General features: G+C 44.4%; 1 protein-coding gene across 1 annotated transcript in view; it reads left to right on the forward strand.

Annotated features, from left to right (window-relative positions):
• OVOL2 (ovo like zinc finger 2) overlaps positions 1-22543 on the forward strand; it is a 30495-nt gene that overhangs the window by 3203 nt on the left and 4749 nt on the right. The window contains exon 3 of the mRNA XM_037521034.2: positions 10004-10193. Within this exon, the coding sequence (XP_037376931.2) occupies positions 10004-10193 (190 nt within the window). The remainder of the gene's footprint in view (positions 1-10003; positions 10194-22543) is intronic.

The following is a 22543-nucleotide window of genomic DNA, read 5'->3' on the forward strand; positions in this document are numbered from 1 at the left end:
CCTGTAAGGAGTGCCTGTTGTGTGTAAGGCAGCCAGAAGATAACAATAACAGTTTAGAATCTAACGATAACAGTTTAGCCTCTGGGCTCTGACTTCGCCACTTCTTAATTGTCAAAAATGGAAATAAAAATGATACCTGCCTCATTGAGTTGTGAGGATACGTGAGTTAAGAATGTGACATGGTGGGTGCCCCATTATGTTGGCTGGAGTTATTTGGGTTGGTGGGAGACACAAATATTGCTAATTTTATTGTGCAAAAATGAAAGCCAGAAGCACAGTTAAACACATGCTAAATCCTAAGCTGGGAAGGGTATAGATTTGAGAGCTGGGGTGAAGGGAGCAATTCAGGTTTTAGGGTGTGTGGGCTGAGTAAGGGAAAGACTGGAAACCATGGTGGCTGGAGGGAATGTGAAACAAGTCTGGTGAGGCCAGGGAGGGAGTGGTAGGTGAGGAACTAGAAATGTAGCTCTGCCAGGGCAAGGTGGTGAACCCAAGTGTGGCTATGTGTGGGCAGAAGAGGGGCTCTGGAAAGGAAAGAGGGGCTCTGAGAAGGAAAATCTTGATTGGGTCCATCTTACCCCTTGTGGTTGGGGATACATTATCTGCTCATTTCCCCCTAACACTCTGATTGTTAGTTCTCTGATCAGTAACATAGAGAAATAATAGAATCAGCCACTCATAGTGTTGTGTGGATTGAGATAATGGGTGCAAATGTTTGCCACTTCTGTGCGTATGTATGATAGGAAGTTAGCTGACAGTGACACATAACAAGTTTTGTGAACGTCCAATATTTTATTTCCTACAGTAGACACAAGAGATTTACCGTCCTGATTGTTCCGATAAGTGCTTCTAGAAAGATGGTGCCAATTAGGAAATATGGCCTTTCCCAGACTATCTGTGAGTCGACTCTGTGCCTTGGGGCAGGTTATGAAATTGTCTTTTCACTACAGAGGATTCTGTAATTCATAAAATAAATAGATGGGGTGGAGAGATGGTGTATACCAAGAAAATGTTCATGCCAAGCACCCCTAGCTTTAAAGACCCTTTATGCTGGATCCATTTGCAGACCTCCAGCTGTGGCTTAGAAACCCCCAATCACCACTGTTCTTGGAAAGCCCATCAGAAACAAAATAACTGAAGTTCAACCACGCAGTTGACTGTTACTCATTCTTGACTCAGGGAAGCAAATGGCTTTTTCTTCTCACCTCATCCCATTCTGCTCTCTTCCTTTGGCCTTTCCTAAGGACTCTTGGAAAGAAATTGAGTATATGGTGCCTCCCTGGTGGCAAAAAGGGTTAGGACACAGCATATGAGGCTGCCCACAGCCACTGCAGCATGGGTTTGATCCCCAGCCAGGGAGCTACCCACATGGTGCAGCAGACCTCTCCTGACTCACCCACTGCTCTCCTTGGCAGTGTATTTCAGTCAGTCTGCCTGTTCTGTTCAATGCTCTGTCTCTTGTGAATCCTCTCACCCCCCCCCCCACACCTCTGGCCTGCATCCCAGGTTCTTTTTTTTTTTTTTTTTAAAGATTTATTTATTTACACAAGAACCGGGGGTCAGGCCAGATGTGCGGGAGGGTGAGAGGATTCACCAGAGACAGAGCAGGGAACAGAACAGGCAGACTGACGAAATAAGCTGCTGAGGGGGAGCAGCGGGTGAGACAGGAGAGGTTTGCTTCGCCATGTGGGATTCTTGCTGGCAGGCCGGGATCCCATCTGCGCTGCAGAAGCTGCAGACAGCTCCACAGCGCAGAGCCCAACCGCCTGCGCCACCAAGGAGGCCCCATCCCAGGTTCTTGTAAGCATAAAGAAGTAAATTAAAAAAAAGAAAAAAGAAATTGAGTATAGAATTTCTTTAAAATTGACCTATTTCCATCTTTTATCTGGTCCTGTAGTCCAAGTCTTACACTAGTGACAGATGTGTAAATATGGAACAGTCCTTTTTCCATCATTTTTCACTGTGGCCAGTTTCAAAGATAGCTGTCTCCTGGTCCCAGCAACCGTTAATCCATGGCTCGTTCTGTCCCTGATGTGATTTTGAAGCAAATGTCAGATATCATTCTATTTCAACCATTAGTGTCTCAGAATGCGCACCTAATATATAAAGACCAAAATACATGCTCATACCACATTAACATCAGTGTTCACATTCCTGATTGTCTCTGAATTCACACTTTTTTTTCCAGCTTTCTCAACCAGATCCACATATTGTCCAACATTGTACTTGATTGATGTATCTTTTCAAATCTCTTCCAAGTTTAATACGTTTACCCTCCAACTCTTTTTCATGTCCTTATAATTGTCAAAGAGATGGGTGGTTTGTTTTGGAGAATTTCCAGCAATCTGGATTTTGCAGAATGTGTCATTGTAGTGTCTAATGTACCTTAGTCTCCTATCTTCTTTCCAATTGGGTGGCTGAATCTGCAGCTGTCCTGTCCAACATGGTAGTCATAGTTACATGGAATTAATTACTCAACTTAAGTAAAATTAGAAATTAAGTTCCTTATCTGCACAAGTCATATTTCAAGTGCTCAATAGCCACATGTGACTAGTGGCCACTGTACTGGACAGTACATAATAGAACATTTCTGCCACCACAATGTTCTATTGGGCACCACTGCTCTAGATACTTGATCAGATTCATTTATTTTGCTAAACACATGTCATAGTGGCAGACATCTATTTCTATCAGGGCCAAGTAATGTTTGGTTGTTTCTGTGAAGCTTACAGTTCTTGGTGCCCAAGGTCTAAATATTTCAGCTTATTAGAGGTTTGTAAAACAGTGCTATTCTAAGTGTGTCCTTCACCTAGATTAGTTGATATTCTGCTATAGAGAGACAACTCCCCTACCTGCTATTTGGTTTGCCAGTGAGATAGTTCATTTAGGAAAGACAGAATAAGATTCCCCTTATATACCAGTTTTTAAGATAGTTGGTTTGCCAGAAGTCTATAATGATGGCCTGTTAGTTTTTCTTTTTTTTTTTAATAATAAATTTTATTTTTATATTCCCCATACAATTGCAACCCCCCCATTCTGACCCCAATCCCTCCCCTCCCGCTCCCCACCCCCCAAAAAGTGTCTCTGGTTCATAGTTTTTTGTTGATTTTGATTTTCACTTTCTTATAGTTATTCATTTTCCTGGTCCCTTATTTAAGTTTTCTAGATTCCTGCTATGAGTGAGACCATCCGGTATTTTTCTTTTTCTTTTTGGCTTATTTCGCTGAGCATGATCCCTTCCTATTAGTTTTTCTTTTAAAGTATTCTTGTGAATCATGGCTTTAAGTAGTTCTTAAAAACCTACCCACTTGATATTTGCTAAAAGACGAACGACTTACTTGATTTGTTTTGGTGAAAAGAAGCAAGATAATCCACTGGATATTTGGAAGGGAGCTTAACCGCTGACCCTAACTCCTTGCCTATTGTGTCTCCCAAGACAGAATTGAATGTCCTTTATCCTATCCCCTTTGTTACTCACTGGCCATCCCTTCATTTGGCTTACCAGACTCGTGAATTTGGACCCACCAAAGGTAGGGAACATTCCTACTGGGCTTATACCCCCAAGACCCCCAGAACTAGGCCAATCTAGAGCACTGCAGCTGCTGCCTCTATGCCTCTAGCTCCTGTATCATCTATACTAGTGCAGAGTATAGATCGTTCAACCTGTACCTGCCCCTGTCTATTTAATTCAGGCCTGAACTCAATTTTCCTGAGATTGCTTGCAATTGGTAGAACCCAAGTCATATCTAAAACTAGCAGCAAGGGTGTCTGGAAAATGTGGTTTCTGGGTTTTTAGCATCTACAGCACCAGAAGGCCCAGCAGAAGTGTGCTGAGTGTCCATGTAGAGGATCTACTACTGGCACTTTTCTGTGGTCCAATTTCTTCATTTTCAGGGAGAGAAAGGTAAAGATGAAATAGGTTTCATTGAATCTCTCAAATTCATTAGTGGCAAAGCCCACTGTAAGAATCCTTATTCTTTGAGCCTTGCTGCATTACATGGTGGGAAGTATCTTTGACAATTCGCTCATTAATATAGACATTCGACTCGAAGGGATCTGAAGCTGTTTCTCACCATGATATGAGACAAACAACAGGTTTCATTCTCCCTCTCCCCTACACTATACCTAGACCCATGGGCCTTTCAAGGGGATATATATACACACACAATTGTTTTAGACAACAAGCCCCAATAAAAATCAGTGTGTGTACTTAAAAGTCATTTGACCACACAAAGATTATAGCTTTTTGAGGTTCAGTTTCTTCCAGATTGAAAGGATATATACCCTTTATCTCTGCATTGAGAAAGTACTCCATTCTGCCTTATAGCAATGTGGAAGTCTAAGGAAATGAATGATTCTTGAGTTCAGGAGGAGTATTTTTACCCCATTGGAATTGGGGCAACATGCTTAGCATGTTTTCAACACTTGTCTAGCAAAGGTGTCAGTGGAAATCTTGTTCAATAGCCACCAGGAGGAAGCCTGGACTCCCAGCTCCCTCTCACAGGAAGTAGACCCATTCGTTTAATGAACTTGTTTAATGAAGTTGTTTAGTGGAAGCATCAAGAGAAAATAAAAGGAATTTCTTGTCATTGTTGCTTTTCCTTTAGAAGTTTGACAGGTAAGTGATCTTAGTCAGTCAAAGTCCCTGCCTCCCTGGACACTCTTGAAGTTTTCAGCAGCCCTGATACAATGATCAGTTTGTTTTGCTGCAGAGTCCTATTTTTTAGAACTAGAGTGGTGTGTTTTTTAAAATGAAAGCTGAGATCCTGCAGAAAACAGGACAGCCAGCAAGAGAGTGCTAAGTAGTAAGGTTGGAGAAATATTCTCTTCATCCTTCTTGCCCGAACTAATTTTAAGACTGATGTTACCGGGCCTCCCTGGTGGCGCAAGGGGTTAAGATGCAATCTAAGTCCTCAGCCACAGCAGCACGAGTTCGATCCCCAGCCAGGGAGCTACTCACATGGCGAGGCAGACCTCTCCTGTCTCGCGCACTGCTCTGCTCAGCAGTGTGTTTCAGTCAATCCACCTGTTCTGTTCTCCACTCTGTCTCTGGGAAATCCTCTCACCCCCCACACCTCTGGCCTGTAATCCAGTTCTTGTATGCATAAATAAATAAATCTTATATAAAAAAAAAAAAGACGGATGTTACCTTCTACCCTTCATGGTAACCTCCCTACTTAGTAGGACTTTTTTGCATAGTGTTAATTTTGGATGAAGGCTAAGACTATTAAGCTTTTTCAGAAAGTAATCTGGCATGAATACTACCCCCACAGGTCTGGAGCAGTACTCTGTAATTAAGTACATTAATAATTTCCATATCAAAACACATAGATATTGACACCAAATGGGATGAAGTCAATGTGTAGCTTCACATCTACTTGGGCCAGGTTTTGCTGCTAAAGAAGATAAGAAAGAATGTTGCTTTGCAAAGTTTTTTGGATTTCAGAGTTGATTCTCTTTTGCATTCATCAGAGAAAAAAAACTCAAAAGTCCAATGGAGAAACAAGGGATTTAACCAGTTAACTTTTATAGGGGATCACAGAATTTTGGAACTGGTCTAACTATAATAGTGCTTTTGGGACATCAGACCTTTTTATATAGTTTTTCTTATTTAAATCGCTAAAAATCCAAGAGGCAAAGATAATTATTACCCGCTTTTTACAAGTGAGACAATTATGGCTGAGTGAGGTTAAGTGACTTGCTTATGTACTGCAAGTTTTAGGTGGTGGAGATGGACTTGAACTTGGGAAAAAGAAATCATCTAATACCACTTTATTATTTTTACTTGTAGGAAATTATGGCCCAGGGATATTAAATGACATACAACTAGTCAGGTCTAAGGTTTATTTATTCTCAGCATTCCTTGTCTCTCCATTCCACTATCCTTTTATAACTACCGTGACTAATATGTAACTACTTTTCTTTTGCAGAGTAGGGATGAAGATAAGATTGGTTAACCCTATTTTGAAGTTTTAATAGCTCCAGTATCAAATATAAACCCTCTTTTTTTTTTTAAGATTTATGTATTTATGGGCCTCCCCTGGTGCCACAGTGGTTGAGCGCTGGGTTGCGAGCCTGCCCGCAGCCTCTGCAGCACCAGTTTGATCCCCAGCCCCGGTGAGGGTCCCACAAAAAAAAAAAAAAAAAAGATTTATGTATTTATGCATACAAGAACTGGGGGACAGGCCAGAGGTGTGGAGGGTGAAAGGATTCACCAGAGACAGAGTGGGGAACAGAACAGGCAGATTGACTGAAATGCACTGCTGAGGGGAGCAGCGGACGAGACAAGAGAAGTCTGCTGCGCCATGTGGGTAGCTCCCTGGCCATCTGGGGATCGAATTCGTGCTGCAGAGGCTGCGGATAGCTTCATAGTTTGCGTCTTAACCCCTTGTGCCATCAGGGATGCCCACCAAGTACAAACCCTCTTAAACATAATAAAGATGACCTAAGGAAGGAGAGCTGACCCTCTGGGATAGTATTCCAGAAAACCCATGTGCTCTGCATCATCCCATCTTGGGAGAGAAGAGTAAGAAAAAATGGCAGATCTGGTATTTTGGAGAGACTGTGCCACGTCTGATACTATTCCAGCTGTTTCACATTTTGGAATATAAAATCATTGTTGCATTTTTTGGTTTTGGGGAATGACTGGGCTCAGCTGAGTGGTTCTTGCCCAGGGATTCTCTCACAGTTGCTATCAGCTAGGGCTAGAGTCTTCTGCGGACTTGGCTGGAGTAGGCATTGAAGGGTCTCACTCACACTGCTGTTGAATTGTCTCTTTCCTTTTTTCCAGTTGCTTTGATTATATAGGTCTATCATCATTTTTAAAACAAGTCCCGTTGATAAATATAGGTCGTTTCCAATCTTTTGCTGTTACGGACCATGTTTCAAGGCACATGACATGTGAAATGTGCTCCGTGGGAAATTTCACATTTAGGAATTTATCCTACAAATATCTGTTCTTTCTGAGAAATGAAATAGTCTGACAGAAGCTGGCTTCATCAGCCATGATCTTTTGCCATTTAATTAACCTTAATTCTTTCTACAAAGCTCTCTTCAGGGTTCGAATATAATTTGTTAATGTTGGGTGACTGCATTGGCTGAGTGTGTGTGTGTGTGTGTGTGTGTGTTATGGCAAACAGCACTTCTTGGATTGGAGGGTATACCATCTTAGAGGAACCTCTTAAATGATGGCACTTGTAGTGACTCAGTTTCCTTGTTGTGAGGTGGAGATGTATAAGAAAGGGAAGAAATCAAAAATTTCCCTTTGTTGAGACATGCTTGGGAAACTCGTAGTTTTTCTCTAAGAAAACCAGAGAAAACCTTGTCCTGCAAATGGTACCCTCAGTCTCCAGTCTCCTCCTCCATTTTCATTTTCTCCCTGTTTTGAAATGCTTTCTGTATCTTGGTCAGATGATTCATTGGCTCTGTACTTCATTAAATTGTCACTAATCTCTCTGCCCATTGGCCTTCTGGAGTCTATTCTTTTCAAAGAGAATAATACCAGTGATTTGAGATTTTCATCCTGGACTGTAATAGAAGGTATCCATATTACAGGCAGAGCGTTTGAAAAATAAGAATTTACCAAACGGATTAAAGTAAACAAAAATTCAGGTTTGAACTGAGGTTGGCAATTCCTTAAGCATATTCTCTAAGGCTTTAAAAGACTGTTCCAGCTTTCTGTAAGGTTTTCATTGGGATCCCCAGGATCAGTTTTCTATGTTCTAATTAACACAGACTTTAACTTGGGCTAAACTGTGTGGATCTCCTTATACTCAGATTTTCTTGTAAACAGACAACATAAACCTGTGCGATCAGTAAATAGAGTACAGTGTTGTAAATGTATTTTCACTCTTATGATCGTCTTGATAGCGTTTTCTTTTCTCACCCTGCCATTCCCTACGCATTTTCCCTACCTCACCCTGGCTGCACCGAGGTCAAACTTTTACTGATTCCTGCACCTATAGAACTGAAAAAGATGCCTTACAGTCAGACCCCAAAGGGCACACACTATAGGATTCCATTTCTAGCACATTCAAAACAGGGCAACTGTAAAGTATGTTTTGTCAGGGAATGCTGTAGTTGGAGAAACTGTGTCAGGGAAGGAACTGTTGAGCTGGTTCTCAGAGGAAGGCAATACCCTGGGTGGATGAAAGGAGGAGCCTAGCAAGGCGTTGAACCAGGAAAGGACCAATTTTTTCTCATGATGTTTATCTGAAAATAAGTTTTTAGGTCTTTTTATCAATAGAATTTTGGCAGAGCGATCAGATCAATTTTCTAAAGGATCTGATTTGGTAACTATGAAAACTTTGACTATATCAGATCAGGTGTTTTTCATCACATAGTTATAGATCCTGTTTTCTTCCTTAGAGGTGGCACTTGAGAGTGCACCTGATTTGGGAGTCCAGAGCCCAGGATTTCATTTGATTATGGTTTTGCTGATAATGAACCTGTGGGATACTGACCAATTCACTTCCCAAAATAATCATTTTACTTGTTTACAATATTGTAGGTCAGGAACTGGGAGACAGCTGGCTTAAGAGTGCTGCTCCAGGATGCATTGGTGGGGTCACTAGCTGGTGGCTGCTGTAGGCTGGGCTGCAAAATCCACCCGGGGTTTATTCATACTGTCTCCTCAGTGCTCCTGCATGTGGCTTCCACTCTCCAGGTGTTTTCCTTATAGCCTGGTGGCCTTGGGCTTTTAAGAATCAGGTATCTTCTAAGAGGGATGTGGTAGAAGCTGCAAGGACACTTAAGACCTGAAGATGACACCAGGTCAGCCCAGATCCAAAGGGAGAGGATGTGATTGCCACCTCTTGATGGACACAGCAGCATGGGGGCATAGGGAGGACGAACTGATGATAGCTGTCTTTGAGGACTCTAGCATGCTCCACACATCATCAGGAACTAAATCCTCCTTTCTTTCTGCTCTTCCCTCCTCAGCACTGACTTCCCCTTTATGAATCGGTGGGAACTTCAGCCAGCAGGCAGGGATAAGGGTACCAGTCCTGAAAAGTATATTCATTAGTCATGTCCATGGCTTGTCGAAAGCCATGAAATGTAAATGCGTAGCTGGAAGTGACCTCTCCAGATAGAAATCAGAGTTCGTTTTTTTTTTTTTATTTTAATTTTTTAAAAGAGTTTTATTTATTTATGCATACAAGAGCTGGGGTACAGGCCAGAGGTGTGGGAGGTGAGAGGATTCACCAGACACAGAGTGGGAAATAGAACAGGCAGGTTGACCAAAATATACTGCTGAGGGGAGCAGTGGGCAAGTCAGGAAAGGTCTGCTGCACCATGTGGGTTACTCCCTGGCCGGCCGGGGATCGAACTTGTGCTGCAGTGACTGTGGATAGCTTCATAGTGCTATGCTTAATTCCTTGCACCACCAGGGAGGTCCCAGAGTTCTGTTTTAAAAAAAGAAGGGGGTGGGCCTCCCCGGTGGCGCAGTGGTTGAGCTCTGGGTTGCGAAGCTGCCTGCGGCACCGGTTTGATCCCCGGCTGCTCCCCGGCCACCAGAGGAGGGTCCCACATGGCGCGCAGACCTCTCCTGCCGCCCGCTGCTCCCCTCAGCAGTGTACTTCGGTCCTTCTGCCTGCTCTGCTCCCCGCTCTGGCTCTGGTGAATTCTCTCACCCTCCCACGCTTCTGACTGTACCCAGTGCTTGTATAAACAAAACAAACAAACAAATAAAATAAATAAATAAATAAAGCATGCCTCTAAGAAAGAAAGAAAGAAAGAAAGAGAGAGAGAGAGAGAGAGAGAGAGAGAGAAAGAAAGGAAGAAAGAAAGGGAGGGAGGGAGGGAGGGAGGGAGGGAGGGAGGGGAGAATGCATGTTGGGAGGAACTGCCAACCTTCCCTAAAACCAAAAGTTGCTTGGAATTTTTAGGGATCAGAAGCTCTAATCAGGCCAAGCCCAGAGCCTTGGGGAGGTGGTTTCCAGACTGAACTCACTGGGATGTGCTGCCTGCACTGGGGTCCTCACAGCCCTTCTCTCTGTCCTAGTTCACCACAGGCACATGCAGCGACCCAGCGGTTTACAACTGTGACCTGTGTGGTAAAGGTTTCCGCCTGCAGCGCATGCTCAACCGGCACCTCAAGTGTCACAACCAGGTAAAAAGGCACTTGTGCACCTTCTGCGGTAAAGGCTTCAATGATACCTTTGACCTGAAGAGGCACGTCCGCACACACACAGGTAAGGATGGGGCATGTGCTTCACTTTCAGTTTTGTTGTTCTAGCCAAGAGTTCCTGTTCCTTTCCCAACAAAGAACCAAGTTGGGAGCAGAGGCCAGTGTGGTGTTTCTGGAAAGATCACAGGACAGGGCACTTGGGCAAACCCATCTGGGTTTATCACCTGGCATGCCTCCCCTCCCCCACCAAGTCTGATTTTGCCTTTGTAAAATGGATATTATTATATAAGTTCTAACAAGGCACCAAGCTATTCATGGGCTGGAAAGGCACCAAGCTATTCATGGGCTGGATTGTGGTGTCTGAGATGGTGCTGGCGGTGATCATAGTTTAGCTTTCAGCTGGACTGACTGCTAGAATGTGGTTCTTGAGGTCCTGCTGGTGGTATTTTATGCTTCTTTCTTGGGAAGTAAGCCTGTATCAAAATAGCATCATGTTCCACCTGAGAGTTCACAAAAAGAGGAAAACGCTTGACTCACTGAGAGCTGACTAAGCCTTCCACTTGAGCCTGCCAGCCAAGCATCTTCCTCCCCTTGGTTTTCCTCAGTTTCCCTACCTATGAAGTGTGTATATGGGTCCTCACTGGCTCTAGTTCACAGAGTATCCTGGGATGCTCAGTGGCCTCTCCCCCAGCCTTTGATTTGGTTGCAGCCTATAGCTTTATCTTAGGAATATCTGGTCTCCAGACTCCTTGAGGTCACCATCCACAGGTCTGCCAGAGTGATCCCTTGAGGAGAATTGTAAGGATGCCACTTCCCTCCTATAAAAATCTCTAAGTCGGGTAGGATGGAATGCAGACTCCTCATCTTGACAGGCTCCATGTAAATTCCCCCACAATATGGGTCCCATTTTCAAATCCCCTTCCTTTCCCAGTCTACCCCATTTCATCTCATTTAAACCCATCCCATGGTAATTCTTCAGCCTCATCCTGCTGGCTACCTAATATCCCTACAGCCTCATAGAATTTATTAGATGTAGTTCCCCTGGTGCCTCAAGCCCTTTCAGAGTGTTCAGCATTTCCCTTAGCATTTTGGTAGGAATGGAAAGTACCCACTCCTCTGTCCGGATCCAGATGGACCCTCACCCAGGACCTGTGTTCACATTTTTTTTAATTGCCCTTATCATGCATTTTTGTTCTAAGAATGCTGGCCATGAGCTCCTTCCTGGGCCTGAGAAGAGTGTCCTCCACCTTAGAGGGGGTCTGGCATACTAATGGGTTTCTTTTCTCTTTTCCTTTTTAAACACTTTTTCGAAGGAATTTGTTACTTCTGTAACATACATCCAGAAAAGCCGGCAAGTTATATGTGCATAGTTCAACGAGTTTGGGGATGCTTTCAAAATGGGCACACCCTTATAATTAGCACACAGATCAAGCAACAGCCTTTGAAGTCTCAGCCCCTCCCTCTTGCATCCTCCCTCCCTCCCCCCCAGTCACTATCTGCTTCCCTCTAGAGGCACCACTAGTCCTGAAACTGCCTACTGTTGCCAGGTTTTGAATGTGATAAAAATGGAACCCTATAGTGTGTGCACTTGGGGGTCTGGCTGCCTGACCTCAAAGCAGTAGAAGTTTGACCACTGAGCCTAGATTGAGGTAGGGAAAATGGTAGGGCTTGGTGGAGTGTAGGAGCTCGTGTAGTGTAGGTGGAGGGAGGGTCTTATAGAGTGCGGAAGGGTCCTATAGGGTGATGGAAGGTCCTCTGGTGGTGGTAGGGGCCCACTAAGTGGGGGAACCTCCCAGAGTTGGGTCAATGGACCCTTCAAGTATCTGCAAAGCCAGCCTTATATCCAGTTGACCTAGAGGGTTGGAGGAAATTGGGAACCACCATTCAGTCATTAGTCACTGGTGTCCTGGAGGGTTTCTGAGCTTGTCATCTCTATCTGAGGATGTCCTTGAGAGCGTGGCCTGTTTCTTCTCCTTGCTCGTGGCTCTGTGGTCACTCCCCCAATCCTGGTCTTTAAGACAAAGTGAGTGAGGGAGGCACAGGAAGCAACTCTTAACTATTGGCAACTTTCAGTGGGAATTAACTTTGCATTGGAGGAGCTGCCTCATCTGTGACTGAGTTTGTTCTCCATTGATGGAGAATTGACCCAGAAATATTAGGGACTGATGGCTTTTCAGGGAAGAGTTTTACAAGTTAAGTCAATGGTGTTATAGTTAAGGATTCCACATCTAAGTTAATTGTGAGAACTTTTAAAATCATTTTTGCCTTAGTTTATCTCAAAAATGGGCACAATTTTAGCACCTATCACCTAAAGTGATGAGTGAGATTTCAGGGTTAAATTGCAGGTAAAGAGCTTCCTGTATTATATGCATTTAGTAAATATTCTCTGTTATTAGTGGTATAATTTGAAATAACTGGCAGTGACAGGCCCTAGGACTGTGGAGAGCTCAGCTAACATCAGGGGAAAGAGCTCAAACATTTGACTGCTACATAAGAAAAATATCATGTAAGACAGAAGAAAAAGTGGCATGCTAGTGGAGAGGTACATTGGTGAGCATCAGGGAGGCTTCTTGGAGGAGGTGGCCTTTCAACTGAGCAAAATTTCCACAGCTGGACAGAAGGACAAAGGAATTGAAGATTCAGTGTCTTAGTTTTTCTTGCTTCTAAAACGGACCCTGATAGAAAGGATATGAGTATAAGTTTATTTGGGAGGTATGATGAGAGGTTGTGGAGAGGAAATAGAGAGAGGAAGATAGCCAATAAGAGTAACTGGGGCTAAGTCCCGTTGGGTACTCTGTGCATAAATATAGCTCTGGATTGCTCCAGGGCTGAGGAAACTGGGGTATTAAGTATCAATACCCATCCCTCCTTACTTGGGGGTCCATCCTGAGACCCCCAACTCCTGGTTAGTCCCCTTCTCCTTACACTCTTGCAGGCCTGTCATGTTTCTGGGGTATGTTCTTTGGCAGGACATGCAGGAAGCCACTTGACTTACAGGGCCTAGTGGCAGGCTGAGGGCATTCGGATGAGCAGTTGACAGTGTTTGCCAAGGAGACAATGTCTCCTTTCCCAGGGAGGAAGAAGGGCTAGCAAATGAAGGCGGTGACTCTGCTGAGATTGGGATACCCTGCAGCGGGCTACAGGCTCCTCAGATGGCAGCAGGCTACACATGGTTGCTTCCCTTCCTGCCAGGCCCTCAGAATTGATCATTATTTCTAGCAACCCCAAGGAGCAGATGCTATTGTTACCCTATTTTCTAGATTTAGGGAATACCAGGCTCAGGGAGATGAAACCCTAAAAGTGGTGGATCAGAACCACAACTCACTGATCCTGAAGCTAATGGTCTTCTGCCCTTTATAGCGTCCCCTTCGCTGCCCATTGTCCCTAAGGCAGGGCCTCATCAGCCTTCCCCATTTCAGTTTCTAGAAGCCTGCTTGCTCTGCAAGGAGATAAAGGGGAACTCTGACCTGCACAAGCTGCACACTCCAGCCTGGAATTTAGCGGGTTGCAGTGGAGCTTGTGAACGTGTGTTCAGTGATGCCAAGATGTCCTCTGTGGGCAAGAAAGGGCGTGGTCTGCCTCTTCCTCATGGGTGGTACTTGAGGTGACTCTTATTGGAGGGGGCTGAACGTCACTGAAATTGGTGAGTAAAAACATCTTCCCCTGTGTTTTCCCCAAGGGTTTCACATGCTTTCTCCATGAGGGGATAAGCTAATGTTTAAGGGAGATCTAGGAATGCGAAAACCTGCAGCTGCACTGGCCTGTAAAGCAGCTATTGGCCACACTTGGCTGCTGAGCCCCTGATATTTAGTGAGTCCAGTTGAGATGTATTATTTGTATAAAGACACTAGATTTTAAAGAATGTGAAAAAGAATATAAAATACCTTAATTTTTAAGTGTTGAATTTTGCATTGAAATGGTAATTTTTAAACACATTAGTTCAAAAAAATATATCATTAAAATTATTTTTTAATGAGATACTTGGCATGTATAAATTAAAAGTGGCTTACATTTTAATTTCTGTTGGATAGCACTAAGATTGCTGAAATCTATGCTAACCATTTGAAATGTTTTGTTAAAGATTTATTTTTATTTATTTATGCATACAAGAACTGGGGTATAGGCCAGAGGTACCTGGGTGAGAGGATTCACCAGAGACAGAGTGGGAAGCAGAACAGGCAGACTGACTGAAATACACTGCTGACGGGAGCAGTGGGCGAGACAGGAGAGGTTTGCTGTGCCACCTGGGTCAGCTCCCTAGCCGGGGATCTCTCTCAGGTGGCAGTGGTTAGTGATAGCTTGATAATGCTAGACTTTACCCCCTGCTCCACCAGGGAGGCCCCCTGCCTTCTCTGGCTGTATGAAAGGGATAATCAATAAAATGAGCAAAAATTGGGCGTTGTAAGACATTTTTTTAGTTCATGCTAATAACCTTACTTGAGTCAAAGGATCTCACCGGAATTCTAGGTATTTGGCCTTGTCTTTGATTGAGATGTGAATGTTGGATTTTTGCTCTTGATGATCATAAATAAATGTTATATTTAGGCCAGAAGCAAAGATACAGACACTGTAATACAATACAGTAGACAGTTGAGAGAAGGGTGTCTGAGGAGACCAGGCCATGACTATTTTAAAGACTTATCTGGCATCCCAGAAACTTTCTATTGAGAACTGTAGCTACAATATTGACGAGAGGGCAAAGTGAGTAAGATCAGAATCAGGATTAACTCTCCCCACCCCCACCCCCCCTCTTTCACCCATAACTACTCCTGTCCCCTAGGGTGACTTACAGAACAAGGAATCTAAGGAAAGACTCCAAACACAAGGATACATCTTGGAACAGACCCAGGGAAACTAGAACCTGAAAATGTCTCACATTAATATCCAAGAAGATGAAAGAAAAGATTAAGACTTCTTTTCTGGATATGACTTCACCAAGAAAAGAGTAAATGAGAGGGGTGTGTGTGTGAGTGAGAGAGAGAGAGACAGAGAGAGAAAATGTTAATTAAATGACACCTTATCCAAGATTGAAAAAGGGGGGAAAACTGGCAGAAAAAAACTCCATGAGGCTCTTGAAAATTTATCAGCAAGTAAGTGACTGTTTTCAATTCAACTTTTCATCGTTCAGCATCTGTAGAAGCAGATTCTGAGATGGTGAATTTTTTTAAGATTCATTTATTTATGCATACAAGAATTGGGGTACAGGCCAGAGGTGCGGGGGGGTTAGAGGACTCACCAGAGACAGAGTGGGGAACAGAACAGACAGACTGACTGAAATACACTGCTGACGGGAGCAGCAGGTGAAGTCTGCTGTGCCATGTGTGTTGCTCCCTGGCTGGCCGGGGATCAAACTTGTGCTGTGGATATCTTCATAGGTTGTGTCTTAACCCCTTGCACCACCAGCGAGGCCCTGAGATGGTGATTCTTATAAAATGACTGAGAAAAGGAGGACTCTCAGGAGCAACCAGTAAGGAAGTGTGGGAAGCAGGACAAAGGTAGAGGAAGGAGCTGACAAGGAAAGTGGCCTCCGGTGAAGTCTTGGTCCCAGCCTGATCCCATGGGGGCTTTGGAGTGTGAGTGGCACTACAGGTTTGTTATGTCTAGAGACAAGTGGGGACATTTCTATACCATGTCATTTGGAGATTGGGCAGGGCTTGCCTCTCCCTGGGCAGGGAGGTCAGTTGGCTGGTGCCCACTCCTTAGAGAGGGGGACAGTCAGGAGCTGTGATCAGCCAACACGTATGACAGCTGGTGAGACGCTGGCCCAGAAAAGCGGATCTGGATGGGAGACCACCAGCATCCACTACACACATAATAGAGGAAATGACTATTTCAGTGAAGTTGACAGGATCACTGAGGCCCAAGTGGGAAATGATGGCCCTTGACCCATTTCAGGTCAGAATAGAGAGAGGGAGCCATGAGCTTTAAAGAAACATGTTGACTGCCCACAAATAACATCATGGGCCTGTTTTCAGAGAAAACAATCTTTTGGATTTGTTTAAACATTTAAAGTTGAACCTGTTGGGATGCATTCTGAAAATGGCCATCCATTGAAGCAGTGACTTGCTTGTGATGGTGTTATAGAGCAACCCCGATATTGAACGGGTTCCTGGCTGTGGGTCCTCACCCGCGCTTACAAGGGACTTATGAATACTCCACTACAGGCACATACAAAAGGTTAATAAAAGGTTTATTTACAAGGGAAAAGGAAATAAGGAAAATGTACAACTCAGGGAGAAAATAGGGAACTAAAGTCTTTAATGCGTCCTACCCGATCCAACGACCAGGAAACCCAAAGTCACTCTCGGAGCTGGCCGGAAGCTCGTGGCGGAGAGCCAAAATGGGGAACCCCAAAGCCCACGTGTCTGCCTTTTATATCAACTTGGCTGCTTAACCCCACCCTCCGGTCCCAGCCACCTTCCCTTTGGTGGTGATGGGATTTGGAGTTCCCGGTGTCTTTGGCTTTGGCCTGGGGTGGGGGTAGAGTCCACGAAGCCTGTATGGAATTAGCTTTAGGACATCCTTTTCCCCCTAACAGTGGGGGGGGGAGGGGCGTGGGATCTGTATTTTGGGGTGAAAAGTAACCAGATTCTGAGTGTCTACACCCTCTCTACTCAAAGTGTGGACCATGAGCCAGCAGCACCTGAGAGCGTGTTGGAAATGCAGACTCCCCTTGATGGGCCTGAAATGCATTAGGTGTGGTTAGGGCATTGTTTACTGGCTTGACCAGACATTCCAGGTTCATCAGACAAGTACAGCATTCATGGAAAGGGATTTCATTTTTCCCGTTTGTGAAATAACGACTTTTTCTGTAAAACACTTCTGCCAATATAAAAAGCTCTAGAGAAGAAAGAGTGTCAGCCACTAGTGACAGTTGAAAAGAGCACACACCTCTGTGGCGTGACCACCTCCACCCCCTGTCGAGGGCGTTCCAGGAGGGCATAACCCCTGTTGATTACACTGCACTGTGACTGGAGCCAGTGGATTCTAGGCTACTGCCATTCCTGGGGTGCTTCTGAGTGCAGTGGAGAGAGCAGTGAGGAATTCAGCCAGGTCAGGGAAGTAAGGAGGGGGTTCTGCTAGAGGTGCATTTTCTGCCCCGCCCCCTGGGGTGCCCTCTGGCCTTATCTTCCATCAGGCTACTTTGAGAGGGAAGAGAAGGCAAACAAATCCCATCTTGATTGAGGAAGAGAACAATGGTGTCTTTGTTTGGAGCTGAAGGAAAGGATTGAGTGGATTGGGAAAAAATGCAGATAGTAGAAGTTTAGAGTGGGGGAGATGGAAGGAAAGAGAATAACGTCACCCCCACCCCTAGCAAATCTAATGCTGTCTTGTGGAATTGCCTAATTCACTCATCAAACTGTCTCTCTTCTGTTTTATCTGTCACTTAATTTTAACTTGCGTTTTAGTGTAAAAGCAATATGAAAGGGAAAAAAATGAAAGAAAAAAAAGTAAGCACCTCTCCCACACCAAGCACATTTTGTTCCTGAAAAAAAACCAATATTTAATTTTTCCTGGTTTTTAGCACACTTTTTTTTTTAATGTGATATATATCTTGGATACTGTTTCATATCTACACAAGTGTCTACTTCTTTCTTTTTTAATAGTAGTCACAATTTCTTTTTTTAAAAAAGATTTATTTATTATGCATACAAGAATTGGGGTACAGGCCAGAGGTGTGGGGTATGAGAGGATTCACCAGAGACAGAGTAGGGAGCAGAACAGACAGATCTACTGAAATACACTGCTGAGGGGAGCAGTGGGCGAGACAGGAGAGGTCTGCTGTGCCATGTGGGTAGCTCCCTAGCTGTAGTGGCTGGCAATAGCTTGATAGCTTGATAGTGCTCTCTTTAACCCCTGCACCTCCAGGGAGGCCCCAGTTGTCAGAATTTCTTAAGGTGAAATTTATTTCATAGTTTCAAATATGGGACTACCATCATTTTCCCTTTGCCTAATTGATGATACTTGATTCCATTTTCAGAGATTTTTTTTTTTCTCCCTCCCCTGTTTTTGTCCCTCCTTCCCTCCCTCCCTCCCTTCCTTCCTGTACCACCTTGAATATTCTGGTAGATCCTTTAACTACCAGGATAAGTCTTTGTGTAAATAATTTCCCTGAGGTGGGCCAAACAGTAGACATTATGGAAGTTTCCACATTGCCTTCTGAGGAGGTTTCCCTAATGTCCACTCCCATAGAAGGCCTGCAAAAAGCTTGCTGAAGTTCATGTTTGATTGAAATTCAGTAGAGAGGCACTTAGATTCAGCAAGGAAAGCAAGCAGGAAGTTCTAATAACTGAATTTCCTTTGGGTACATGGGAAAGGAAATTTGATTTTGTAAGAGGAATAGAATTTTTTAAAAGAACCCCCCCTTTTTTTTAATCCATCCATTATTTATTTTCTTCCTTCTTTCTTTATTTTTTTATTAAACTTTTAAAATTTTCTTACATCGTTGTTCATTTTTCTACAACATTTGATTTCCCCCCTCAGATGTAGTCCCCATAAATCTCCCACCACCATATCGCCTGTGAACCATTATCATGGCCGCTTGTGAAAAGTCCCTTCTCGATAACCCAACACACAATATTTCTTGGACTAGGCAGTAGAGGACTACCCTTCTGCCATTCAGTGACCACATTTTAAAAAAAATATTCCCCTTTTATTTTTTTTGTTATGAAATAAAAAATAGGTCCAAAAGTGAATACAAAAAGTGTACATATAGGTCCATTTATAAAAAAACCCACTAAGTACTCATATACCCACCAGTTCATGGGCCTCTCTGTTAGCCTAGGGGTTAAATCTCAGCACCTATCACCATTACAGCCTGAGTTTGACCCCCGACCAGGGAGCTAACCCATATATAGCTCAGCAGACCTCTCCTGTCTCGCCTGCTGTTCCCCTTAGCAGTGTATTTCAATCTGTCTGTTCTGTTTCCCACTCTGTCTCTGGTGAATCCTTTCACCCCCGCACATCTGACCTATACCCCAGTTCTTCTATGCAATATATAAACAAGTCTTTAAAAATAAATAAATACTCATATACCCACCAGGGCACTTATGAATAGAACATATTTGAGTTATGTTGAGCGGGTGGTGAGCGCTTGAAGCTGTATCCCAGAGTAGGTGGGATGCTCAGGCCCTTTGTATATGACATCAGATTGATCCTCAGCAGCTTCATATGAATATTAGCCCCATTTTACAGGTGAGGAAACTACAGCTTGGAGAGGTTCAGGAATCTGACCATGGACTTGATTGTGGCAGGTGTGTGCTGCCTCATTTTGCAGTGGCCTTGGCTTCTGTTACTTGTGTAGGTGTCAGTAGGTGGATGGAATCTGGCACAGGGATCATGATTTTTCCTTCTGGTGTCCCACTTCAGACACAGATAAGATTATCCTTGTTGGAGAGCGCTAAGGTGGGTAAGGCCCCAATGCCAGGAAGGCCTTGGCATCGGTCCCCAAATCCAGGACTCCTCTCTGGCCACCTTCATCCCCTTCAAGGCATGGGGGGGGGGGCGTGGCCAGGAGAGAGGGACTTGTTCTCAAGCCCAGAAAGGGTCACCAAGGGCCTGTGCTTGACAGTGTCTGCCCTCATCAGTGAGTGAGGGATGAATGTGGGCTTTAAAGAGGGAAGGGGGTCTCCCCGGTGGCGCAGTGGTTGGGCGCTGGGTTGTGAAGCTGACCACAGCCTCTGCAGTGCCCGTTAGATCCCCGGCTGCTCCCCGGCCACCAGAGGAGGGCCCCGCATGGCGCGCAGACCTCTCCTGCCGCCCGCTGCTCCCCTCAGCAGTGTACTTCTGTCCTTCTGCCTGCTCTGCTCCCCGCTCTGGCTCTGGTGAGTTCTCTCACCCTCCTGCGCTTCTGACTGTACCCAGTGCTTATATAAATAAATAAATAAAGAGGGAAGGGAGGAAGACAGGTTTGCAAAAGTCAGAATAGTCATAACTGGAGCTCTTAGTCCCCTGTCTCCCTTTCATCTTCTGTCCTAGAGTCCTTCATCTTCCTTAACATGCTCAAATCCCACCCTCCCTGAAAGGAATCCCATGCAGCAATCATCCCCGTTCCCTCCATTGTCTGCACCAAACAGGGCTCTGAAATACCCCAGCCTTTGCTGTCCAGGCCTTACAGGGTCCTCTGCCTCTAGATGCCTGGCTGACCTGCTGAGTGAAGAGACCAAGGAGATGCAACCCTGGCACCTGCGCCTGTTGTACTGTGCTTGGCCTGAAGTGTCCCCTCTGAGGAGGTGGGGCAGGCAGAGCAGTCAGCCCCCTGCAGGTCTCCTTTTTAGGTCATCTTATGGCATTGGGACCTCCACAAGGAGGACTGGAAATATCTTTTTGCAACAATCCAGGAGTTTGCTGCATGCAGGTTAAAGCCTGGTGTAAATGTGCTGGTTTCATCATGAATGTTTTTAAGTAGCGGTAGGTTATTTCCAGTAACTATTTAAAGGAACAACTGGTTTCTGGAGAATTTCTGTTTTGATGAACTATGAGTCTGAATCAGGTTTGTGGCTTGATCTGCCAGAGATGTGGGACCCAGCCGATGGGCCTAGTAAAATATACAGCCCTCTATGGCACCAACATGAAACTCAAGTGGGCATCGTCATTTGAAGGGGTCTTGTAGCTCTTCCATTTGTAGAAAACTAGGTCCAATGATGTGATCTCTCCCTCCAGCAGCATTCACTCTTTCATTCATTTTAAAGTTATTTACTGAGCACCTATTATGTGCCAAGTGCTGAAGATTGTAAATGAATTTAACTTTGGACAGTTTTTCTAGAATGTGTGAAATATAATCTAGGCCGGTATATGGCTTGTTGGCTGGAGTAACGTCTCACTGTTAGTCTGATCCAAGAGTTTTTTCATGAGGGCTGCAGGAAATGAAGTGCACTTCTGGGTGTGGACTGAAAGAAAAATGAAAGTGATTTGATTTGTTTGGATGGTTGGCTGTGGGTGGGAAGAATTTTTTTTTTCCATTTCCACTTCTTTTATCATCTGTATATTAAAAAAAAAAAACAACTTCATGAAAAGAGTGTCTTTTTAAGCCCCCCTCCACAAGCTACCATTAAAGAACAGGGTGGGGAGAGACATGGCTGCCTTCTGGCACCTGGAAGCTGCTGTCCTAGGCTGAGTTTTCATTGCTTTAGACCTGTGACTCTCAGAGGATAGCAGCTTCACATCGACCTGGGAACGTGAGAGAAATGCAAATTACCAGCCCCACCCCAAAACCAGAATTGCTAGGGGTGGTGCCTGGAATCTGTGTTTTGACTAGCCTGCTGGGGATGAGAACTAATCAGTACAGAAGGTCTGGGATGGGCCTAAGACTTCATTTCCAACAAGCTCCAAGGTGGTGAGGTTTGACTGTTGGTCCACGGATGGACTTTGGCCACAGGTTGTATAAGGCAGGATGACATGATGGGAGGAGTGTGAAGGATGGGTGTGGTGCTGCCTCACCCTCTGGTTTTTAACATATAGTATTTGGATACAACTGCCCAACGAAAGACCATGGTGCTATTAAAAAAGGAATGAAGTGGAACTCTAAGCACCAAGATGGAAGAATCTCCAAGAATACTGTTAAGTGAAAAAAATAGATTTAAAGGGCCTCCCTGGTGGCACAAGGGGTTAAGATGCAGCACTATGAAACTATCCGCAGCCACTGCAGCATGAGTTCGGTCCCTGGCCAGGGAGGTGACCCACATGGTGCAGCAGACCTCTCCTGTGTTACCCACTGCTCCCCTCAGCAGTGTATTTCAGTCAGTCTGCCTGTTCTGCTCCCTATTCTGTCTCTGGTGAATCCTCTCACACCCCCACACGTCTGGCCTGTACCCCAGTTCTTATATGCATAAATAAATAAATCTTTAAAAAAAATAGATTTAAAAATATCTTTTGGTAAGATTGTTTCCATTAAAGTCAGGATAGTAAAATCATAGCAAATTCAATTCTTGTATAAATGAAATGTTTAAGCATTTCTAAATGTGACTTTTAATACATTTTTCAATTTTTTAAAAGTATTAAGAGCTCATTTTTTTATTTAATTATGCATACAAGAATGGGGGTATAGGCCAGAGGTGCTGGGCGGAGGGGGTGTGTGAGGACTCACCAGAGACAGAGTGGGGAACAGAACAGGCAGATTGACTGAAATACACTGCTGAGGGGAGCAGCGGCCAAGACAGGAGAGGTCTGCTGCTGCACCATCTGGGTAGGTCCCTGGCTGGGGATGGGGATGGAATTCAGGCCTCAGTGGCTGGTGATAGTTTGATTAGCTCTGAGACTTTAACCCCTGTGCCACCAAAGAGGCCCCCTACATTTTTCAATTTTTTAATATCTTCCCAATAACGTGAACACTCTGAGGGAAAAAAAAAAAAACATTAAAAAATACCGAAGAACATCTGCATTGTACCTTACCTTTTCCTTTCACCTCAGGCTCCA

This window comes from Talpa occidentalis, unplaced genomic scaffold (assembly GCF_014898055.3).
Source record: "Talpa occidentalis isolate TD23 unplaced genomic scaffold, MPIMG_talOcc4v2.1 talOcc4.10, whole genome shotgun sequence".
NCBI classification, from domain to species: Eukaryota; Metazoa; Chordata; class Mammalia; order Eulipotyphla; family Talpidae; genus Talpa; species Talpa occidentalis.